The sequence below is a fragment of the Carassius auratus genome, chromosome 30 (assembly GCF_003368295.1).
Source record: "Carassius auratus strain Wakin chromosome 30, ASM336829v1, whole genome shotgun sequence".
Taxonomy (NCBI): domain Eukaryota; kingdom Metazoa; phylum Chordata; class Actinopteri; order Cypriniformes; family Cyprinidae; genus Carassius; species Carassius auratus.
This window is the reverse complement of record NC_039272.1, coordinates 12,898,409-12,913,030: the sequence shown is the minus strand read 5'-3', so window position 1 is coordinate 12,913,030 and position 14,622 is coordinate 12,898,409. Positions and strand designations below refer to the sequence as shown.

At 37.1% G+C, this 14,622-nt stretch overlaps 1 protein-coding gene across 1 annotated transcript; it reads left to right on the top strand.

The window, feature by feature from the left end:
* The first annotated feature begins 67 nt into the window (after window positions 1-67).
* LOC113049260 (phosphatidylinositol 4-phosphate 5-kinase-like protein 1) lies at window positions 68-14,517 on the top strand. Its single transcript, XM_026211447.1, has 10 exons — window positions 68-763; window positions 1,767-1,961; window positions 3,931-3,981; window positions 4,089-4,243; window positions 11,192-11,316; window positions 11,509-11,543; window positions 11,630-11,685; window positions 11,966-12,078; window positions 12,160-12,322; window positions 14,037-14,517. Exons 1-10 carry the CDS (start codon window positions 749-751, stop codon window positions 14,494-14,496), a joined length of 1,368 nt encoding a protein of 455 aa, XP_026067232.1. The 5' UTR covers window positions 68-748; the 3' UTR covers window positions 14,497-14,517.
* The last annotated feature ends 105 nt before the right edge of the window (window positions 14,518-14,622 follow it).

Sequence of the window (14,622 nt, the reverse complement as noted above, 5' to 3'; positions counted from 1 at the left end):
ATTTGCTTAATTCTGAAATGATAATGTTTCATTCTGTTTTTACTTGCCATTTCAAAGACTACATTTTAACAATACTACACTTCATTAAAATGTATTTGAGCATTTAAACATAATTGTTACAGTGTTGTATTCATCTTGTTTATCATGGGACAAATAGTATGATGCCAGATCATAGCCTGATTTGGGCCACATATCACTGGAGTGATCTGGGCCACACTCTTTCCACCATCAATCGCCCCTCAGATCCACGCCGTGCCGCCACACATGGCCCAGCTCTGGCTGAAAGGGTACATGCCATTGCCGACAGGAGGCCAGCAGTGCCAGCTTGGGCCAACTCCGTTTGCTATGTGTGTATGAATAGAGAGCGAATGAGAGAGAGAGAGAATGTACCATGTGTAGAACATTTTAGTTCAAGGTAAATTGTGATATGTGTAAGATATCAATCTACTTTCAACACCGATAGTTTTGTCTGTTTGTGTCCGCCTATTAAGCTCTTGGTCGTTCAGGTCCATGTGTACCGTATCTAAGCGCAGAGCGGCTGTGTGTGTGTGTGTGTGTGTGTGTGTGTGTGTGTGTATGTGTGTGGGATGGGCCGCTGCAGTAGCGCTGAAGAGAGACCAGACTGGTCGAGCTCGAGCTGCTCATCCACACACTGCTAGTGTCATCTCACGCGAGGACAGAGAGAATGCGCTGACCTCCCCATCCACGACCCGGCGAAAGGACGAGGACATGTGTTAGAGGACCCATAATGAACCGCACTGAGGTACGTGCACTTCTGTTTTTTTATTGGACAGAAATACCTTTTTTTTTTTTCTTTTTTCGAACTGAGGGTAAACTTCTCAAGTACCTGACAGTTCGACTCTTCCTGTTTTAATATTTGTTGGCTTGTTAAAAATGTTCATCAATAACTGGCCTTGTCTGATTTAGAATAGTAAAAATATCCATTATTTGGACTTTAAATCTGCACTTCATATGTGGTTCTGATGACAGACGTATCTTAGACGTTTTAGACAGACGTAAGTCCCAGGCTGCATTTAGAGGGGGAAAGGCTGCAGACTGATATTGAAAAATTGAATTTCCTCACGCAGAACAGCTGATTACCTCACTGCAAACAAATAAACTTGTGTCTGAAATATTTCTCTGGCACTCAGTGCACAGAGCAGAGGAATCCATTTAGGCACATGACACTTGGGAGGACAAATTAGCTGGAAATGGTTTGCAACTATGATTTGCTCATGTGCAAAGAACACAGGTGTCTTAAAGGTGCAGTGCATTTTTTGCAACTGATGGCAAAAAATGCCTTTGTTAACTGAGAAGATGCGCCAAAAAACGCTGAAAATGAAGTGGATTTGCGCATCTTCTCTATTAACAACGGCTCTGTGTAGTAACAGCTGCTCTATGTGAAATCACGCACCTGATGGAATTAACTGCTGATTAGAGAACCGGCTTTACTGACGAGATGCGCATTAACGATCGGCCGATCGTGATCGGAGCACCCCTACTAGTAATAAAGATGATCATTTCCCCACCTTAAGACCTTTTTAGCAGATACAGATTTTATTCTGTTGTCAAGCAGTCTTTAAGTTTCAAGATGATGACCAATCCCTCTGTGATTATAACACGAGTAGAGTGCAGTAAAATATATTCATGTCTCATATATACACACACTCACAAAATACTGATAAAAAAATGCATTTGGGTTCTACTAAGGCTTACAAGTTGGTGTTCTTTACAGTATATAAGTACACATCCATTGTATGTTGTAGATGGAGATGTCAGGACCAGGTGTGAGCCGAAACAGTCGCACGGTGAAGAGGAGACGGTGGGGAAGACTGAGGCAGCAATGGAAACTGCTGGGTCTGTTTGAGATCGATCAGCAGCATGAGTTCTACAGTCTCACCTGTATGATGAAGGAAGGGCTGTGTGCTGCTGTGCAGAACACCATTGACAACCCTTTACCTGTGAGTATAACCATGTTTATGAACCTACAGTACACCTCATTCAGTCCCTAATGAATATTACTCCTTCCATCTTAAGGAAAAGATTACAATTGGAAAGATGCAGTTATAGTTAGAGTTCTGACTGGTTTGTGGACTCCCAGGGCTCTGTGGAGAAGATATAAAAAACAGAATTGTCTTTAATCAGTATCAGTATGACAAGTATGTTAAACACAAAAGGAATTTGTCTTTGTGACAGATGCTTCCCATGCCGATAAAGTACAGACTTAACACAGACAATGAAGTAGACTATAAGGCAATAACAAAAATAAGCTATAAATGTAGTTATTATTACAATTCAGTAATAAATACAGGAACTACACAATAAACATAATTACAATGTATAGCAATGCTGTTAAAACCTTAATGCCATTTCTTACAAGTACATTAGAATATGAGTATTTCAATTTATGTCTGTTTACAAAGCTATTATGAAATAGAAACAAGATAGAAAGCCAACTTAGAGGTATTTTAGTTTTATTTGATACTTAGACTTTTTTTCATTCACCATAACATTTTTCCTTAATCAGTTTTATCAAAACATTTTATTCAAATCCTTTTGTTTACCCCCAGACTAGTCTGTTCATTACTGACTTCAGCTAGTGTTAACATCTACTGCTCAAGGTGATATGAACAACATTATTTATACAGAACTCACAGATCACTGCAGTCAAACAGGTTTGGAATTATAAAAAAGAAATCCAAAACACAATCACAAGGAAATAAACTGTTCATCTTACATTACATTTTCAATGTTGAAGTGCACATTATAATTAAAGGTGAGAGAGACGACTGCTTTGGCATGATCAAAGACCTCCAAGGAGACGACGGTGTTCTATTTACCTTTAATTAGTATGAGGACAAGCTCCATAGAGAGGGACCATATTTAGTTTGATCCTTCCATGGAGACTGGGTGTTTGTGGCACTGAAGGGGCACCATATTACAATGCTTAGGCTTGATTAGAGTTTTTCTCTTGGTAATTTGCTCAAGAGTAACAGTGCATATGGTGTAAAAGGATAACCAAGTGTTTTGGAAACAAGCACCATTGTGTTGCATGCACTGTGGAGGAGGGGGGCTCAGTGCATGGTAGCGACCACAAGAGAGGGCAGAAATGTTCAAGCAGAAATTAGTGGGTTTTTAAACCATGAAAAAGAGATTTTAGATTGCAGTTGTGTAAGTGGCTTTAACGTATCATAGAGGAACAAGAGAGTACTATTCATCTCTGAACGTGGTACTGTATGTGCATGACTCATTTTTTTCCCCACATAGGCTTGTCACATTTGTGATGTTTCATAGATTATTCATATAGCATTGCAATGCTTTCTATAAATCAATTTTCTCATTGAGATGACAGAATATTGAAACCGCAGTAAGTGTAAAAAGAAATACAGGACTACCAGCAAACTCTCCCAGCCTGCGTTTTTAGTTTGGTAAAACCATACAAGATAGAATTGACCAATTACACACATTAAAATGTACCTGGCTGTTCTAAACCTGATTTCTCCTGAATGTAAATTAATTGTGGTAACGAACACAGATAGATAGACTTGAAACATTGACCTCTTCCTCATTTTTTTTATAGCCTTCTATTTCCATTTTCAGTGAACCACACAAACTTGTTTATGAGGTAAACACATCCCCTCATTCTTAGCTACTCAACCCGTTTTTGTAGTGTGGTTGTTGCACTCATGGTCATGTGGTTGTTCCCTAACACACAAACACACATAGATGATGTTGCCGACCTCTGACTCTATTGAATCCAGTCTGCTTAGGCAGCAGAATGATGCATGAATATGCTGCCTGTTATCTGGGTGTCAAAGCGCTCTCTCACACACTTTAAACAACAAAAAGAAAAACAATACCTGTAAAAACATGTAATCAACTATACAATATATACTTTTCAGTACTGATCATATATTTTGAGTTTTTTAGGATGAGCTGTCAGAGGATGACTATACTCTTGAAGTAACTCAAATCCATAAGGTATGTTAAAGGAAAAAGCCAACATTTCTTACTATAATTTCGGCATTCAAGATAATTATGTATAATTTGTACTGAATGTCTTCTGTTGTGTTTGTGACTGTGTGAAGGACTTCAGGATGGAGACGTATGCTGGGCCGGTGTTTGCCAGTCTGCGGCGCTCCCTGGGGATGACAGAGAAGGAATATCAGCAGTCCCTCTCGTCAGAAGGCAGCTACCTGCAATTCATCAGCAATTCTAAGAGCAAGGCAGACTTCTTCCTAACGTGAGTCAGCACAAATGCTTCACATGCAGGAGCATATGCACCAGGCACAGTATAAGGCACAGTTACAGTTACTGAGAAAAAATGTGCAATTAAATTACAGCAAGTTATGAAAATTGTAATGATTACAAAATGGGGTTTGATTAATAATTGATTTCTTTTGTACATTTTTTATTAAAAATCTGAATTAATATCATACTTTTTAAATGAAAAATCTGTATTAAAATAACCTCAGAATGATCTCAAAGTCTGATTTTGTGATGGTTGTGCTTAAAACAGGGCTCCCACGTGTCCTTTGAAATCCTTAAAAGTTAGTGAATCTGAAAAAAAAATTCAAAGCCCTGGGAAGTTTTTGAAAATAAACTGATACAGGGCCTTGAAAGTGCTTGAATTTATCTTGTGCAAGAAGTTTTCTGGAAAAAAATCCATATTATTGCCTCTGGTCCGCTAATGTGTTATTTCGACAACAATTTGAGGCCTAATACAAGCTTGCTTTATTTGCATTAGTTACGCGCATTTACGCATAATGTAAAGTGTCTTTGTGTTGTACGTTGCCTTGACATTAGTGTGACGATATTTCCTCTTTTCCCAGACATGTCCTCTTTTTGGACCTAAAAAAATAGTCTGGCCGGGATTTCTGAATCGCCCCAAAATGTCGGGGATTCTGTTTTTGCTTTCTACAGTCACCAGTGCATTTTTGTATTAGAGTGCTGGGAGGGACTGTATCTTAATCCTGCTCCCACTGAATTTCTGATGATTATTGCCTGCTCCCATGATTTTTCTGTCCAATCCCACCCGCTCACTGCAAACATTCTAATATTGCATCATTTTTGCGCATCAGGGAGCTGATATCAATAATCAGTAGGGGTGTAACGGTACGCAAAAATCATGGTTCAGTACGTACCTCAGTTTTAAAGTCACGGTTCGGTTCATTTTCGGTACAGAAAGGGAAAGAAATGCAAACATTAAACTGCTGGTTGTTTATTACTATAAACTTTTTTTTTAACAATTTATTTACACTTTAAAAAAAAAACTTTTTAATAAAATATATATAAAATAAAAAAAGAATAAGAAATAAAATACTGCTGCAAAGTTATCCATTAAATAAAATATTCTCAGTCTCATAACTTTTCCAAAGTGTAAAGTGCAGCATCAAGAATTACCCGATCAGAATTAAGAGCAAAGGTCTGTTTAAATGACGACGGGAGCTGCGTTCGAATTACAATAGTTTTTTCCCTAGTTGTAGTGATGTTCACATTCGCCAGATGCCTTTTGAAACCCTTAGGCCTTATTAGAATCAGCTGCAGGGCGGGATTTGCGCTGAACGCGGAGACTTTCGCCACTTAATATGTTCGTTTGGAAACACGGAAATGTAACTATGTTCCGCCAACAAAATATTGCATTCGGTACACACGTGCATCGTACCGAAAGCCCTGTACCAAAACGGTCCGGTACAAATACACGTTCTGTTACACCCCTAATACGCAGAGTATTTAAATCTCTTTTGAATCAACCATCTCTCTCTCCTCAATCCATGATCAGTCAAATCTGACTCTTGCAGCTTGTGTTGAATGTCTGCATTATTTTTTTTTTCTATGGCTACTTTTAAACTGTTAATGGGTTGATTTTTCCTTTGGGTTAAAGGTTTGAAATGTTGTTTAATTAGATTTTACTAAAATGCTTGTATTGAAACATTTTGGGGCAGCTGTGGCCTAATGGTTAGAGAGTTTGACTTGTATCCCGAAGGTTGCAGGTTCGAGTCTCGGTGCTGGCAGGAGTTGTAGGTGGGAGGGAGTGAATGAACAGCGCTCTCTTCAACCCTCAATACCCATGGCTGAAGTCAATCAATCAATCACCTTTATTTATATAGCGCTTTAAACAAAATACATTGCATCAAAGCACTGAACAACATTCATTAGGAAAACAGTGTCTCAATAATGCAAAATGATAGTTAAGGCAGTTCATCAATGAATTAAGTGATGTCATCTCTGTTCAGTTAAATAGTGTCTGTGCATTTATTTGCAATCAAGTCAATGATATTGCTGTAGATGAAGTGACCTAAACTAAGCAAGCCAGAGGCGACAGCGGCAAGGAACCGAAACTCCATCAGTGACAGAATGGAGAAAAAAAAACCTTGGGAGAAACCAGGCTCAGGTGGGGGGCCAGTTCTCCTCTGACCAGACCAAAGTCAGATTGTGCAGAAGAATCATCTGTTTCCTGTGGTCTTGTCCTGACGGTCCTCTGAGACAAGGTCTTTACAGGGGATCTGTATCTGGGGCTCTTGAGCAAGGCACTGAAACCCCAGTTGCTGGATATAGCTGCCCACTGCTCTGGGTGTGTGTTCACGGTGTGTTCACTTCTCTGTGTGTCTGTGTGGCACTTGGATGGTTTAAATGCATAAATGCTTGGATGGATGGATGCAGAGCACCAATTCCGAGTATGGGTTGCCATACATGGCAAATTTCACGACTTTCACTTCACTTTCATTGTGCATTCTGCCTATGATAAAACTGTTCTAGATGTTAAGGAGGGCCACTGGTAGGAAGCTGTTAGAGGTTTTTAGAGGTGATTGTAAAATATGTATTTTAGGTATGGAAATGACACATTTGCTGTTATGATATTTGGGATATGGTGATTGCACTACTTTGGGCACTACTTTAACCACCAACCAACCACACTTCAGCCCCGCACACCTATACACACACCCACACCCACTGTCCACTTTTTGGAAAACTAAAATATGGTCACCCTACATGTTCATGTGCACACAAAACTACCTCTATGTTTCACAGACACACCCAGAAAATTAATGTTGAATTACTTTGCTTGTTAAGATAATGTAAACCCATGAGTTAAAAAGCATATTCATATAACTTAAAACTTCTGGTTCCATGAGCCTAAGCACTTATCAATAAAATCCAAGCAAAAGTTAATATCAGATCATTTTAGAATATAGTATAGGATGTACCGAATATCAGAAAATGTAGTTTTGCCACTTGTTTGAGCAACTGTGTTGTGCTGTGTGTAAGCTATGTGCAACAATTGCATGAGTGTAAAAACAAAAATGCACTTCACGATCACAAGAGTTACCTATAAGAGGGAAATTCAAATCCCCATTTCCAAAAATGAAATTCAGGCCCTGAAAAATGTCTACAAATCTTAATTGGAGTATTACTATAAATAATTCCACATGATAAAAATAAGGCTTTAAAAAGATCGATATTGGTGATTGAATTGGCAGATACTGCTTTTCGGTGATCTGTCTCAAAAATCCTGATCGGAGCACCCCTAATTATTATAATCTTAATTCAAGGGATAAAGGAATTTGAAAGTGATTAGTAATCAGTGTTGAGAGTTACTGTAAGGTTAAAGGGATAGTTCACCCAAAAATGCAAATATGAAGTTTATCTGCTTACCCCCGGGGCATCCAAGATGTAGGTGATTTTGTTTCTTCAGTAGAACATAAATGGAGATCTTTTTACTCAAACTGTTGCAGTATGTCAGCAGTATAATCAAAGTGGATGGGAATTACGGCAGTCATAAAACATACAGAAAAAAAAAACTAATTAAACCCTGCGACTCGGGCGATACATTGATGTGTAAAGACACTGAACGATCGGTCTGTGCAAGAAACTGAACAGTATTTACATCGTTTTTTTACCTCTGATTTTCACCGCAATTTCTGAACTGTCCTGAGTGCGTGCACGTCTTCTTCTTGCTTTACGGTGTATCGAAGTCTTATAAGTTCATTTCCGCTACCTATGTCTCAAATTGACCATTGACTCTCTGTCTAGAATCTTAATTAGGAGTGTCAATGCCCCATTTGAGAGATATGGTTTAATTTGATTTTGTTTGCGTATTTTTTATGACTCTCAAAGCTAGGGTGCTCCGATCAGAATTTTTGAGAAGAAAACCGAAAGCAGTAACTGTCGAGCCGACCACCGATACCGATCTTTTTAAAGCCTTATTTTTTATCATGTGGAATCATTTATAGTAATACTACATTCAGGATTTTTTTAGATTTTTCAGGGTCTGAATTCAATTTTTTTTAAATGGTGGGAATTTCCCTCTTATAGGTGACTCTTGTGATAAGTTTCTCTTTTTTTTTAGGGGTGTACGGGAGCTGGGTTAAAAAAAAATAAAAAATCAACAAAATATATTTATCCCACCTCAGCGTTTGATCATGAAGTGCATTTTTGTTTTTACACTCATGCAATTGTTGCACAATAGCTTACACACAGCACAACACAGTTGCTTAAGTAAGTGGCAAAACATTTAAACTACTTTTCATATGTTATCAAAAACATTCTAAATTAAAACTTACAGGACCACTGACTCCGCTCTACTGCCTTTTAATTTAAATGTTTATAACAAGCAGTCCTGCGGTTCATAAAGAACATTGTTTTTCTACCTCCACATGTGCCATCCATATTGCCTTGTTTATCTAAAAGTGTACTTTTCACACTGCTAAATAAATTTTAGTGATGATGCAACACTGCCTCGACTGTGCAAGTGGCAATTCCTGTGTCAACTGTGCAACTCGCTTATAGTGCAAACATGAGGTTTGAAGCCATTTGCACATTTTGAGAGGGAAAGAGAGAGTGCCCGGTCATTCACCTGCACATTTTGTGAAATTACGTCTCACAGAAAGTTTTCAAATTACTTTGAGTTAATGAAGCAAATATGAATTGTACCTCACCTTCAGCATTCTAATTATTTGACACGCTCCAGACAGAGATGGAGACTGTTATGTTGCATGTCGTGCCAAACCTTGTTTTTCGAGATCTGCCTTTTTGGAGACCGCCGATCAGAGATCCCAAAGGATCCACCCCTACTCAAAGTCGCGATTCTCATTCACTTACATTATAAGACTGACAGACTGCAACGGTCTGAATTAAAAATCTGTTTGTGTTCTACTGAAGAAACAAAGGTGAAACCCTGTCTGGTTTACCTGCCATGTTTGAAAATGATTAACAGTTGAAAACATTAGAAATTTGGAAAAGTAATCAAATATAATAATATAATACATTAATTTAATAAAGTAATTGAAATAGTTACACTACTTATTACATTTTGTAATGTGTAACCTATTACATATCACACACAAACACACACACACATTATTTTCATTACATTTAGTCATTTAGCAGACGCTTTTATCCAAAGTGACTTACAAATGATGAAAATGGAAACAATCAAAATCAACAAAAGAGCAATGATATATAAGTGCTAAAACAAGTCCTAGTTAGCTTAATGCAGTACAAATAGCAAGGGCTTTTTAAATAATATAATAAATAAAAAGAAAACAGATCGAATAGAAAAAGAATAGAGAAAGCAAGGGTTTAGAGGGTCAAATAAAGATTGAAGAGATGTGTTTTTAGCCGATTCATGAAGTTGGCTAAGGAGCTGCTCTGATTGAGTTGGGCAGGTCATTCCACCAGGGGGGAAAATTAAAAAAGTCCAGAATTTGTTTTCTATGTGATCGTCCCGGACCGGGGCAGAAAACAAAACAAATGAGCACAACAACACTCTTAGAAAGAATAATTCTAATATATTATTTAGATAAGCATCATTGCACAAACAAAATGTTTCAACACGATTGCAAAGTGATTTTACACTATAGTTCAATAAACAAGTTAAAATTAAGTGACGAACAGTTTAGACATAATATTGACGATTTTGTTCAATTTCCATGATGAAAATAGTTCCAATTAAAGCCACAGCAGAACTGTTGTGTGTCTCCGAGCAACACAGCAGTGTTTCGTTACTGAATGAATCCTCGTTTTTGAACGATTCAAGTGAGTCAGTGATTCATAAAGTCATGAAAAATCCATTTGAATCTGTTAAATAAAGGACTCAATGATCCAATAGTTCAAACAGTCATTTGACTGCACCTACTGGTGTGGTTTCATATTTAAAACTATCATTGCATTTTTCCCAACATATTTTATTTGTATGTTTCAAAATATTTAAAATCTTATAAAATATATATATGCATTCGAAAGGTTGCAGTGTAAATGCATTTATGGTACTTCAGCTTTATCCAAAAAGTCTGTGTAAATACAACGCATGCCACTTCAGATGCAGGTTCTGTTTTTCCTGCAGTGAAAAGATGGAGTTTGTTGTTACTGATTTCATTCGAGTGGTAACAGTTTCTACAGTTTCTTATTATTGTTCTGGGTTAACTGAAACAATGTAAGAATTTGATGTGAAAGATGTCACATTTACTAAGGTTAGTGAAAAAACTACTATTTAAGAAACATTGGGAAATGGCTTGTTTTGTTAAACAGTACAGCAACTCCTTTTCAGTTCATTATTTTTACCTTTTTTTTCTAGTCACAGAGCACTTTATTTTGAGAGTTGTTTAAATGAGAGAACAACTGTAACTTTGTCCAGATTGGGGAAATTGTAATGCTTAATAATTTTATGTTTTTGTTTGTATATGTTGTCAATTATAGTGTTTAGAAAGAAAATAGGAATTGGCAAAAATCTGTATCGGTAGGCCACACTTACAAAAAATCGGAAGTCTGACTCGACAAAGAAAATTTCATTATAAATTGTACTCAGCCAGGATGGATAAAATGGATCAAAAGTGACAGTAACATCTTAAAAAGTATTTTTGACTTTTATCAATCAAAGAATCCAAAGAAAAATGTTTCATGATTTCCACAGAAATACAAAAAAACGGTGTTAAATTGGTAATAAGAAAAAATATTTCTTGATCAGGAAATCCGAATATTATTTCTGAAGAATCATGTAACACTAATGACTGATGCAAATGGCTGCTAAAAATTCAACTTGCCAAAAGTGAATATATATATATATATATATATATATATAAGGCATTTAAAAATCTCACTGGCCAAACTTTTTTTTATGGAATAATACATTATTTTAGTTTGATATCAAACCAAATGTCCTTTAACAAGCATTTCTCTTTTCTCTGTTTAGTAATGACAAGCGGTTCTTCTTAAAGACACAGAGTAAAAGAGAAGTGCGATTTCTCTTGTCTAACCTACGAATCTACATGGAACATCTGGAGAAGTACCCACACTCTCTGCTTGTCAAATTTTTAGGTGAGAAAAATGAAGCTATTAACTGAACATTACTTTTTCAACAAATTTTACAGGACAAACATTTTCTTATCTACCAGTTTTAAGGCATAATGAATTTGAAGGGGGGAATTCACGATGATTTACAATACAGTAGAAACCTTGAATGCTTATCTTTATTGCATCCATTTAAGCAATTGCTTGTTTCATGGACAGGTGTTCACAGGATCAAAATAGCACATCAGAGGATGGTAATTATTTCACTTTATGTCTTCAATTTCCTGTTAAAATGATTATTTTATGAACCCTGAGGGTGCATGTTGTTTTCTGTGTGCAGAAGTATTTTATTGTGATGCAAAGTGTCTTTTACCCTGATGACAGAATCACAGCGAGGTAAGACTTACTGCATGTTATAAATGGAAATTGTGAAGTGTTAACGATCAATCCATTATCAGTCATATAAATATTTAATGTTTCTAATCTCTCCATCACTTAATCTCATCTTGGCTTACTAAAATCCACAGCCTTGCAATTATTGGTTATTAAATTGCTTTGCCTTTTAGCTGTAACTTTATAATATAGCTGAATAATGATCCAATCCATTACTACCACCTCCTTCTCCATTACACTTCCTTCCTAGTTTTACAGTCACCCTTTTCTCTCAATGTTTAAGGTATGATATAAAAGGCTGTGAGGTGAGCCGGTGGACAGACCCAGCCCCTGAAGGCAGCCAGATCATTGTTGTTTTGAAGGATCTTAATTTTGAAGGACAGTTCATTCAGTTAGGTAAACTAAGTTCCTTTTATGATATTTAGACTTCATCTGCAACACTACGTTCAGTCCTTTGGTTCCTTGTTTATATGACAGACCAGCAACGCCCTTGGCTCCTGCGTCAGGTGGAGATTGATACTGCCTTTCTTCAGACCCTCAATGTGTTGGACTACAGTCTCCTGCTTGCCCATCAGCCCCTGCACCAGGATGAACTCAGCCAGAGTCTTTCTTTCGCAACTCTCATCATGCGTGCCAAAAAGTGAGCATCATTTTAGCATATCATGCATATAGTCATCGACAAACATCCATAGACATTTACAAAGATGTTTTAATGAAAGTCTGTTTGTGTCCATTGAGTAAATATGATCAAAATAACCTGCAATCTCCACAAACTACACAATTTAATGTTACTACTTAAGAGAAGTTCGTGTTATTAGTATTACAAAAGTAACACTGGTAAAACTGACCGCATACAAGGTGTGGTCAAAACAAGATGCAAGCACAAAACTTTCGATGGTTTATTTATAATGAATGGAAACTTTCTAAAACTAGATGTTAATATTATATTGTCCTTAAATGTATTTCTGTACCTAAAAATGCATGGTGAATAGCAAACAGTGGAGAGTGAGGATGAATTTATTTTCACAATAGTAGTAAAAACACATTTTAGTGAAGTCTCAAGGTTGGTGGTGTCTGACATTTATAGCTGCATAAAAACTCTACTCTTGACACAGTTGGACGGCACGCAGATACTTTTGGTTGGTCACCGCTATCACACACAGTCATTTGAATGAACTGCTCATGCTTGACTGCTGAGGCGCACGCAGAATATAGTGATTAACTTTAGATGATTACATGCAGAAAACTAATGTTTGCTCATGTTTCAAATGTTCTGAGAGACAATATTTTCTTCAAAACATTTCGGTTACACTTTAGTCTAATTATCACTATTAACAAAACATTAACTATGACTTTACCTCAATAAACTCCTAATTTGCTTATTTAGTTAGGTAGTAGATTGTAGAATATGGTCTTGCAGAATACGTGCTATAGCTTACTAATAAACAGCCAATGCTTAATAAGCAAGACAATTTGTCCCTAAACTAAAGTGTTAGCGATGTTTCTGCTGCCTCCTCTCTCTATTTTAGTTCAGTATTTAAGGATAACAGGCTTTACCCTGACTGTGAATGTTCATGTTCACCTCTGTTTCCAGATCCTTCTCTTTCTTCTCCAAACGGCCATTGGCAGGCAGGCATGTAGCTATCATATCTAGCTTCAATGTCATTTTCAAAGTAATGTCTCAAAGACATAACAAAAACTAAATTACTAAACTAAAATAATAACCATGCGTGTACTTGTTACTACCATTCCATTAGTCATTGGATATCATCTCATATACTGCATTTATCCATCATTTAAACTAATCGTTTACCCAAAAAAAATGAAAATGGAAGTCTCTTTTTTTTTTTTATTTACTTATTCTCATGTATTTTGAAACCCCTAAGACTTTCTCTTTTCCATAGAACACATAAGGAAAAATAGCAGAATGTCCAAGCTGCTCTTTTCCATATAATGTGCGTGAATAGTGACTGTCAAACTTTTCAGTAATCATCAGCTTAAATTTCAGTCTGTTTCTCACAAAAAGTTAACATATGACTTAAATATGTCCATTTTCATTATGTTGAAAAGAGACGCTTGAACATTCTGCAAAACATCTTTTTTTATGTTCCACGCAAAAAAATAATGACATGGGTTTGGAAGGACATGAGGGTGAGTAAATGAAGTAAGACTTTACATTTTTGGGTGAACTATACCTTTAACTGCATGGAATGTTCAGTTGTAATAATATTCTGCAGAAAAACAGAGCTTCAACCCAGAAACAAGCAACAGCCACATATTTTCACTGAACGAGAATCATTCAGTAGGTTAATGTTGTTTGCTCTGTTCTGTGTTCCTCTCTGACTGGCTGTTAGGTCAGTAAATGCAACATCCAGTCCTACACATGCCACTTCACCAACTGTTCCCGGGACAGTGGCAGAGGAAGACTCCACACTCCTCTCCTCAGAATTAAATACAGCACAAGGTCACGTAACAGAAATGCACAGTGGTAATTGTTCAACGGACATCGCAAGTCCTGAGGAAGACAAAATTGAGCAACAAAGTAGGATGGGAACAGAGTCAGCCGATCTACAAACGTTCCACTCCCAGAACAGGAGACTGCTTCCTAACTTCAGAAACCCGCTTCATGTCATTGATGGATCCGAGCAGCGTTACTTCATTGGGATAATTGATATCTTCACTGTTTATGGTTTCAAAAAGAGGCTTGAGCATCTGTGGAAAAGACTGAGACACCCACGACAATCATTCTCCACAGTCAGTCCTCCAGCTTACTGTCACAGGCTGTGCCAGTGGGTTCAGGACCATACCAAATAAAATTAGAGAGCTTGGATGACAGATGGACCACTGTTCGCACCTGACTCATGCAAACCTCATTATGTAAACACTGTGGAATGGATCTGAATGTACATTTGAGGGTGAAATTTTTTATAGCTTTTTGTT

Coding starts and splice junctions, on each gene's coding strand:
- LOC113049260 (XM_026211447.1), top strand. Junction 11,544..11,629: donor AAATAGCACATCAGAGGATG/GTAATTATTTCA, acceptor TTCTGTGTGCAG/AAGTATTTTATTGTGATGCA. Junction 12,323..14,036: donor CTCATCATGCGTGCCAAAAA/GTGAGCATCATT, acceptor ACTGGCTGTTAG/GTCAGTAAATGCAACATCCA.